At 51.4% G+C, this 10,000-nt stretch overlaps 1 protein-coding gene across 7 annotated transcripts in view; it reads right to left on the bottom strand.

Annotated features, from left to right (window-relative positions):
- rpp21 (ribonuclease P 21 subunit) overlaps window positions 1-10,000 on the bottom strand; it is a 57,311-nt gene that overhangs the window by 32,326 nt on the left and 14,985 nt on the right. For 4 of the 7 annotated variants that reach the window (XM_068022042.1, XM_068022044.1, XM_068022043.1 and 1 more), the window contains exon 6: window positions 9,270-9,711. In XM_068022042.1, coding sequence (XP_067878143.1) covers window positions 9,638-9,711 — 74 coding nt within the window. In that variant the 3' untranslated portion in view covers window positions 9,270-9,637. Of the gene's footprint in view, window positions 1-1,133; window positions 1,227-9,269; window positions 9,712-10,000 lie in introns of those variants that run through there. The other 3 variants (XR_010971015.1, XR_010971013.1, XR_010971014.1) reach the window with 1 other exon arrangement.

Below are 10,000 nucleotides of genomic sequence, written 5' to 3'. Positions count from 1 at the left end.
CACACACACTCACATTCACACACACTCTCACACACACTCACGCTCTCACACACACATTCACACTCACACTCTCACACACACACTCACACACACACACACTCTCACACACACACTCTCACACACACTCACACACACACTCTCACACACACACTCACACACACACTCACACTCACACACACACTCACACACACACTCACACTCTCACACACACACTCTCACACACACTCACACACACTCTCACACACACACTCACACACACACTCACACTCTCACACACACACTCACACACACACCCACACTCTCACACACACACTCGCACACACACTCACACTCTCAAACACACACTCACTCAGAGACACACTCACACACACACACACTCACACACACTCTCACACACACTCTCACACACACACTCACACACACACTCACACTCGCACACACACTCTCACACACACTCACACACTCACACACACAAACACACTCACACACACACACACTCACACACACATTCACACACACTCACACACGCACACACACTCTCACACACACACTCACACTCTCACACACACACACTCACACGCACTCTCACACACACACACACGCACTCTCACTCACACTCACACACACACTCTCGCACACTCACACACACACACACACACTCACATACACTCTCACACACACTCACACACACACACACTCACACACACTCTCACACACACACTCTCACACACACGCTCTCACGCACACTCTCACACACGCACTCTCACTCACACACACTCACACACACACTCACACACGCACTCTCACACACACTCACACACACACTCACACACACACTCACACACACACACTCACACTCTCACACACACATTCACACACACTCTCACACACACACACACACACATTCACACACACTCACACACACACACACACACACACTCACACACACCCTCACACACACCCTCACACACACACTCACACACACACTCACTCATACACACACTCACTCTCTCACACACACACTCATTCTCTCACACACACACACACATTCACATTCACTCCCTCTCACACACACTCACACTCTCACACAATCACACACACACAAAGACACACATACGGACAAAAATACTCACCAGCATACACACGCTGACACAAATGGAGGTGGAAGTGTATTGGCACTATCACTGGATGAGTAAGTCAGGACGTGGCTTCCAATGGCAGCTCAGCTGATGGTGAAATTTGAATTCAATTAATCAGGGAAATAAAAAGCCAGTCTCACGATGACCATGAAACCATCGTCGAATGTTCTAAAAACCCACCTCTTCGGGAAAGAAATCTGCCGTCCTTACCCGTTCTGACCTACATGCGATTCTTAAAATGCCCTCTGAGATGGCATAGCTCCTGAGGGAGCACAGCGCAGTCCGAGGTGCTGCTTTTCGGGACAAGACGTTAAACCGAGGGGCCCCCGCCTGCCCTCTCGGGTGGGTGTAAAAGATCCCGCGGCCACTCCTGGAGGAAGATTGGGCGGTTGTGGGGGGGAGTTCGGCCCCGGGGCCCCAATATCTGTCCCTCAACCAACATCAGTTAAAAAAAAACAAGTGATCTGGGTCAGGATCGCACTGCTGTGCGTGGGATCTCGCTGTGCACAAATTGGCGGCCGCCTCGCCGAACGTACAGCAGTGACCGCACTCCAGGAGGGGCCCTTCCTCGACTGTGAAGCCCTCGGAGAGGGAGGCCAGGCCTCTCCTGTCCCGTGCGTGGGTCTGTGTCGGCAGTCGTGCAATGCGGATTCTGGCGTGCTTGCTCACTCACCGAGCTACTGGGTTCAGTGCCAGCCTTCATGTCCATTCACTGCTTGAAATTATACACATTGCCCTCTCTCTCTCTCTCTTTCACTCCCTCTCTCCCTCTTTGGCGTCTGTCCAGCCTCCAGCAACGCCTGGTATGTGAGAGGGACTGTTTGCCAAGCAGTAAAACATTAACTGCAATTTATGTGTGCAATTTTTGGAAGGTTGTTCTCGGAATTCATGTCAACGAGGCTGTGTGAGAGTGCGAGAAAGTGTGTGTGTGTGTGTGTGTGTGGGAGACAGTTTGTGTGTGTGTGTGTGTGTGTGAGTGTGAGAGAGTGTGTGTGTCAGTGTGTGTGTTTGAGACTGTGTGTGTGTGTGTGTGTGTGTGGGAGACAGTTTGTGTGTGTGTGTGAGAGAGTGTGTGTGTCAGTGTGTGTGTTTGAGACTGTGTGTGTGTGTGTGTGTGTGGGAGACAGTTTGTGTGTGTGTGTGTGTGTGTGTGTGTGTGTGTGAGAGAGTGTGTGTGTGGGAGGGTGTAACTGTGTGGGAGGGTGTAATTGTGTGTGAGTGTGTTTCTGTGTGAGAGTGTGTGAGTGAACGTGTGTATGGGAGAGAGTGAGTTTGTGGGAGTGTGTGTCTGTGTGCGTGTGAGTGTCTGTGAGTGAAAGTGTGTGTTGAGAGCGGTTCTGTGTGAGTGTGTGTGTGTACATGCGAGTGTGTTTGTGTCTGAGAGTGTGTGTGGGTGTGTGTGAGTGAGAGTGTGAGTATATACATCTCCCTCCGACAGTGCAGCACTCCCTCAGTACTGACACCGGGGGAGTGTCGGTCTGGATTATAGAGATCAAGTCCTAGAGTATATACATCTCCCTCTGACAGTGCAGCACTCCCTCAGTACTGACACCGGGGGAGTGTCGGTCTGGATTATGGAGATCAAGTCCTAGAGTATATACATCTCCCTCCGACAGTGCAGCACTCCCTCAGTACTGGCACCGGGGGAGTGTCGGTCTGGATTATGGAGATCAAGTCCCAGAGTATATACATCTCCCTCTGACAGTGCAGCACTCCCCCAGTACTGACACCGGGGAGTGTTGGCCTGGATTATGGAGATCAAGTCCCAGAGTATATACATCTCCCTCTGACAGTGCAGCACTCCCCCAGTACTGACACCGGGGAGTGTTGGCCTGGATTATGGAGATCAAGTCCTAGAGTATATACATCTCCCTCTGACAGTGCAGCACTCCCTCAGTACTGACACCGGGGGAGTGTCGGTCTGGATTATAGAGATCAAGTCCTAGAGTATATACATCTCCCTCTGACAGTGCAGCACTCCCTCAGTACTGACACCGGGGAGTGTCAGCCTGGATTATGGAGATCAAGTCCTAGAGTATATACATCTCCCTCTGACAGTGCAGCACTCCCTCAATACTGGCACCGGGGAGTGTCAGCCTGGATTATAGAGATCAAGTCCTAGAGTATATACATCTCCCTCTGACAGTGCAGCACTCCCTCAGTACTGACACCGGGGGTGTGTCGGTCTGGATTATGGAGATCAAGTCCTAGAGTATATACATCTCCCTCTGACAGTGCAGCACTCCCTCAGTACTGACACCGGGGAGTATTGGACTGGATTATGGAGATCAAGTCCTAGAGTATATACATCTCCCTCTGACAGTGCAGCACTCCCTCAGTACTGACACCGGGGGAGTGTCGGCCTGGATTATGGAGATCAAGTCCTAGAGTATATACATCTCCCTCTGACAGTGCAGCACTCCCTCAGTACTGACACCGGGGGAGTGTCGGCCTGGATTATGGAGATCAAGTCCTAGAGTATATACATCTCCCTCCGACAGTGCAGCACTCCCTCAGTACTGACACCGGGGGAGTGTCAGCCTGGATTATGGAGCTCAAGTCCGAGAGTATATACATCTCCCTCTGACAGTGCAGCACTCCCTCAGTACTGACACCGGGGGAGTGTCAGCCTGGATTATGGAGCTCAAGTCCGAGAGTATATACATCTCCCTCTGACAGTGCAGCACTCCCTCAGTACTGGCACCGGGGGAGTGTCGGCCTGGATTATGGAGCTCAAGTCCGAGAGTATATACATCTCCCTCCGACAGTGCAGCACTCCCTCAGTACTGACACCGGACTGGATTATGGAGGTGAAATATCTCGGTGGGGGTATCTGGAACCCAGAGGCGAGAGGGGTCAACCCACTGAGTGGCAGCAGGCAAGGGCAAGGAGGAGACCCATGTATGAGGAAGCTCATGCTCGGTCCCTCCCGTCTGGCACTGTGAGAGGCGAGATGGGGAGGAACAGCGATGTGGCTGCACATTACGGTTGCATGTGGGATTCACGGAGATTAAGCAGAGGAACAGAAAACAAGACAGATATAGAACTGTCGTCACGCAGGATAAACAATGGGTTTCCTAGGAGCACGTAAGACAACACTCTGTGCATCTGTTGATAAGCTGTACCCAAGAGGTTTTACTCTCACTCTATCTTTCCCTCTCAGGTGACTATTTTCAGAGACCCAGTCACAAATCTCTGACCAACTGTGAGAGAGAAACGGCATTTATGTCAGTGAGAAGGAATATCCGATTGGGAGCACAGTGTAGTGGGAGCTTTACTCTGTATCTAACCCCCGTGCTGTACCTGTCCTGGGAGTGTTTGATGGGGGACAGTGCAGAGGGAGCTTTACTCTGTATCTAACCCCCCCGTGCTGTACCTGTCCTGGGATGTTTAATGGGGACGGTGTCGAGTAGGGTTGTCCAACATACTGCCTGTGGGCCAGGATTCGGCCCACCACAGTTTTAAAGATTTTCCATTGGCTCCTTCTGACGGACCATTTTTTAAAAAAAATCACGCTGTCAGTTTCACAGCTGACAGTTGCTCACATCGGGAACAGCAGTTTCCCAACTTCGGACAGCTTCAGGGTTTTCCCGCGGGTTCTGATGTTTTTTAAAAGGCTGCCGGAAACCCCCGAGTCTGTCTGAAGTCAGGAAACCACTGTTCCCGAGGTCAGCACCTGTCAGCTGTGAAAGTAACAGCGCAATTTTTTTAAGTAACTGACCAACCACAAAGCTGCTGTGCTGAGCACTCCCGCTCCCTGCAACTTTTAGAGAGAGAGAGAGAGGTCAGAGAGAACAAGGGGGTGGCGCGGGGGGGTCAGAGAGAGGGGCGAGAAAGAGAGAGAGGCTGAAGAGTGAGAGAGGGGAGAGGGGGGAGAGAGAGAGTGGGGTCAGAAAGAAAGCGAGGAGAGTCAGAGAGAGAGGGGAATAAAGAGAGAGAGGGGAATAAAGAGAGAGAGGGGAGAGAGAGAGGGGAGCGAGAGAGAGGGTGAAGAGTGAGAGAGTGGAGAGAGAGAGAGAGGGGAGACACAGAGAGAGGGGTCAGAGAGAGAGAGAGGGTGAAGAGTGAGAGAGGGGGGAGAGAGAGGGGAGCAGAGAGAGAGGGGGGAGACAGAGAGAGAGGGGTCAGAGAGAGAGGGGGTGAAGAGCGAGAGAGGAGGGAGAGATAGAGGGGGTCAGAGACAGAGGGGAGCAGAGGGGGGTAGAGAGGGGGACAGAGAGAGAGACAGAGAGAGAGAGACAAAGAGATAGAGAATGAGCGAGAGAGAGAGATGGAGAGACAGAGAAATAGAGAATGAGAGAGAGACAGAGAGAGAGAGAGACAGAAAGAGTGAGAAACACAGAGAATGAGGGAGAGAGAGAGTGAGAGTGTGAGTGAGAGAGAGTGAGAGAGTAAGAAACAAAGAGAGAGAGACAGATAAAGAGAGACAGAGAGCAAGGGAGAGAGAGAGAGACAGGGACAGAGAGAAAAAGACAGAGACAGAGGGAGTAACAGAGCAGAGACAGAGAGAGAGAAAGACAGAGTGAGAGGGACAGAGTGAGAGAGAGACAGAGAGAGTGAGATAGAGAGAGAGGGAGATACTGAGAGAATGAGAGAGTGAGAGAGCAGACAGAGAGAGAGACAGGGAGAAAGAGAGAGAGGGAGAGAGAGACAGGGAGAAAGAGAGAGACAGAGAGAGAGACAGAGAGAGAGAGACAGAGAGAGGGACAGAGTGAGAGAGAGAGAGACAGTGAGAGACAGAGAAAGAGATAGACAGAGAGCGAGGGAGACAGAGAGAGAGAGAGAGACAAAGCGAGAGACAAAGGGACAGAGAGACAGAGAGAGCAAGACAGAGAGAGAGAGTGAGATAGAGAGGAAGGCACAGAGAGAGAGACAGGGGGAGAGAGAGACACACACACAGGGAGAGAGAGAGACAGAGAGAAAAAGACAGAGACAGAGGCAGTAAGAGAGCAGAGAGAGGGAGAGACAGTCAGAGAGAGAGACAGAGAGAGAGAGAGTGAGAGAGAGAGAGAGAGTGAGAGACAGAGTGAGAGAGAGAGACAGAGCGAGAGAGAGAGGGACAGAGAGAGAGACAGAGAGGAAGAGATAGAGACAGAAAGAGACAGAGAGAAAGAGATAGAGAGAGAGACAGAGAGAGAGACAGAGAGAGTGAGCGAGACAGATCGAGAGAGATACAGAGCGAGAGAGAGAGGGACAGAGAGAGAGAGACAGAGCAAGAGAGAGAGAGAGAGAGACAGAGAGAGAGACAGAGAGAGAGAGTGAGATAGAGAGAGAGATAGAGAGAGAGAGACAGGGAGAAAGAGAGAGACAGAGAGAGAGGGAGAGAGAGAGACCGAGAGAGAGACAGAGAGAAAGAGAGAGGCAGAGAGAGAGAGACCGAGAGAGAGACAGAGAGAGAGAGACAGAGAGAGGGACAGAGTGAGAGAGAGAGAGACAGATAGAGAGAGACAGTGAGAGACAGAGAAAGAGAGAGACAGAGAGCGAGGGAGACAGAGAGAGAGAGACAGAGAGAGTGAGCGCGACAGATCGAGAGAGAGACAGAGAGAGAGACAGAGAGAGACAGACAGAGACAGAGAGAGACAGACAGACAATGAGAGAGAGAGAGGGAGAGAGAAAAAGACAGAGACAGAGGGAGTAAGAGAGCAGAGAGAGAGACAGACAGAGAGAGAGTGAGACAGAGAGAGTGAGAGAGCAAACAGAGAGAGACAGAGACATGGAGAGAGCAGACAGAGAGAGAGACAGAGAAATTGAGCAAGACAGATCAAGAGACAGACAGAGAGAGACAGAGCGAGAGAGAGAGGGACAGAGACAGAGTGAGAAAGAGAGACAGAGTGAGAGAGAGACAGAGAGACAGAGAGAGGGAAAGTGAGTGAGATAGAGAGAGAGAGAGAGAGAGATAGAGACAGAGATAGAGACAGACAGAGAGAGACAGAGTGAGTGAGAGAGAGACAGTGAGAGAGAGAGAGAGACAGAGACAGACAGACAGAGAGAGACAGAGACAGAGTGAGTGAGAGATAGAGAGAGAGACAGAGAGAGAGACAGAGAGACAGTGAGAGAGAGAGAGAGACAGAGAGAGAAAGAGAGACAGAGAGAGAGAGATAGACAGAGAGAGAGACAGAGAGACAGTGAGAGAGAGAGAGAGAGACAGAGAGAGAGAGACAGTGAGAGAGAGAGAGAGACAGAGAGAGAAAGAGAGACGGAGAGAGAGAGATAGACAGAGAGAGAGAGACAGACAGAGAGAGAGAGACAGAGTGAGTGAGAGAGAGAGACAGAGTGAGTGAGAGAGAGGCAGTGAGAGAGACAGAGAGAGCAAGAGAGACAGAGAGAGAGAGAGACAGACAGAGTGAGTGAGAGAGAGAGAGAGAGAGAGACAGAGTGAGTGAGAGGGAGACAGTGAGAGAGACAGACAGAGAGATAAAGAGAGGGACAAGGGGTGAAGAGGGAGAGTGATGTTGGTTTAAAGTCCCAAGTCCCAGGACCCCTGACCCCCATCTGCCCTCTCAGGATCGAAAGATCCCATGGTCACTAGCGGCCAAACAGTGGGGAGGGGGGTGAGGTGGCCGCGAGCAGAGGAGGAGTGAGGAGGGGAGGGGAGGGGCAGCCGATAGTGGAGGAAGAGTGAGCGTGGGGGGGGGGGTGACATCTCCCCCGTGCTGGGGGCAATATTTATTCCTCAACCAACATGACTAAACACAGACGATCTGGGTCCTTGTTGCATTGCTGACTGTGGGATCCTGCTGTGCGCAAATTGTCTGCTGCCTCTCCACGTTACAACAGGGACCGCACCTCATTGGCCGCAAAACCCTTTGGAAGGTCCTGAGGAGAGCGACAGAGCTAGAGAAATGCACGTGTCTTTACTGTCCTTCTGAATTCGGGGGAGATTCTCCCAAACTCCCCCCGCCTCCGGTCACCTCTTCCCCGTTTCCACGACCCACGCTCCATCCCCCTCAGCTCTTTGCTTCCCCATTTCGATCCATCACAGGTCTATCCTCAGAGCAGAGGGAGGGAAGGTGGGGCAGGATCTCTGTACAACTGTACAGTCTAACCAGTTATTCAGCAGGATAAGGATCACTCACTGCGTAACTGTACAGAGTCACTGTTTATTCAGGGTGAGGGTCACTCGCTGTGTAACTGTACAGAGTCACTGTTTATTCAGGGTGAGGATCACTCACTGTGTAACTGTACAGAGTCACTGTTTATTCAGGGTGAGGATCACTCACTGTGTAACTGTACGGAGTCACTGTTTATTCAGGGTGAGGGTCACTCACTGTGTAACCGTACAGAGTCACTGTTTATTCAGGGTGAGGGTCACTCACTGTGTAACCGTACAGAGTCACTGTTTATTCAGGGTGAGGGTCACTCACTGTGTAACAGTACAGAGTCACTGTTTATTCAGGGCGAGGGTCACTTGCTGTGTAACTGTACAGAGTCACTGTTTATTCAGGGTGAGGATCACTCACTGTGTAACTGTACAGAGTCACTGTTTATTCAGGGTGAGGATCACTCACTGTGTAACTGTACAGAGTCACTGTTCATTCAGGGGGAGGGTCACTCACTGTGTAACTGTACAGAGTCACTGGTTATTCAGGGCGAGGTTCACTCACTGTGTAACTGTACAGAGTCACTGGTTATTCAGGGCGAGGGTCACTCACTGTGTTACTGTACAGAGTCACTGTTTATTCAGGGTGAGGATCACTCACTGTGTAACTGTACAGAGTCACTGTTTATTCAGGGTGAGGATCACTCACTGTGTAACTGTACAGAGTCACTGTTTATTCAGGGTGAGGGTCACTCACTGTGTAACTGTACAGAGTCACTGTTTATTCAGGGTGAGGATCACTCACTGTGTAACTGTACAGAGTCACTGTTTATTCAGGGTGAGGATCACTTGCTGTGTAACTGTACAGAGTCACTGTTTATTCAGGGTGAGGATCACTCGCTGTGTAACTGTACAGAGTCACTGTTTATTCAGGGTGAGGATCACTCACTGTGTAACTGTACAGAGTCACTGTTTATTCAGGGTGAGGATCACTCGCTGTGTAACTGTACAGAGTCACTGTTTATTCAGGGTGAGGATCACTCACTGTGTAACTGTACAGAGTCACTGTTTATTCAGCCGGGTAAGGATCACTCACTGTGTAACTGTACAGAGTCACTGTTTATTCAGGGTGAGGATCACTCACTGTGTAACTGTACAGAGTCACTGTTTATTCAGCCGGGTAAGGATCACAAGCCACGTGCAGTTCCGCGCCCGATTACGCAACCGGAACGACATGTCAACTTTCTGGAAAATAACAGCAGACCCTTTCTTTTGGATGTCGAGGAAAGTTCCTCTCAGCTCCGGGCTCCGGCTTGCGTTTGTTCCGAACGATGAGTGAAGGGGATGGGGGGGGGGGGGGTTTGTGGGGGGCTCGTGTGAGGGGGCTGCAACGGGGAACTCGATGCCGGGTGGAAGAGCCCCCCACCACCCCCACCCCCCCCCGCCATTTTGCGATCAATCACTCCTTGTCGGCAGGAGCCTCGGACCTTTCCTCGCCAGGCTCTCGCAGGTCTGACCCCTGGGAGCAGTGACCTGAAGGGAGAAAGAACACCTGAATATCAGTAAGGGTCCTCCGAACAGCTTGTCCCAATCCTTCGCACCAGGACCTCCCGCAGCATTCAGCAATCATGGCTCTGCAACTCACACTCCAGAGAGACGAGCTCCATAATCCAGGCCGACACTCCCCCGGTGTCAGTACTGAGGGAGTGCTGCACTGTCGGAGGGAGATGTATATACTCTGGGACTTGATCTCTATAATCCAGGCCGACATTCCCCCGGTGTCAATACTGAGGGAGTGCTGCACTGTCGGAGGGAGATTTAT

This window comes from Heterodontus francisci, chromosome 45 (genome assembly GCF_036365525.1).
Source record: "Heterodontus francisci isolate sHetFra1 chromosome 45, sHetFra1.hap1, whole genome shotgun sequence".
NCBI lineage: Eukaryota > Metazoa > Chordata > Chondrichthyes > Heterodontiformes > Heterodontidae > Heterodontus > Heterodontus francisci.
Note: the sequence above shows the minus strand (reverse complement) of the source record. Positions and strands in the feature narration are given on the sequence as shown.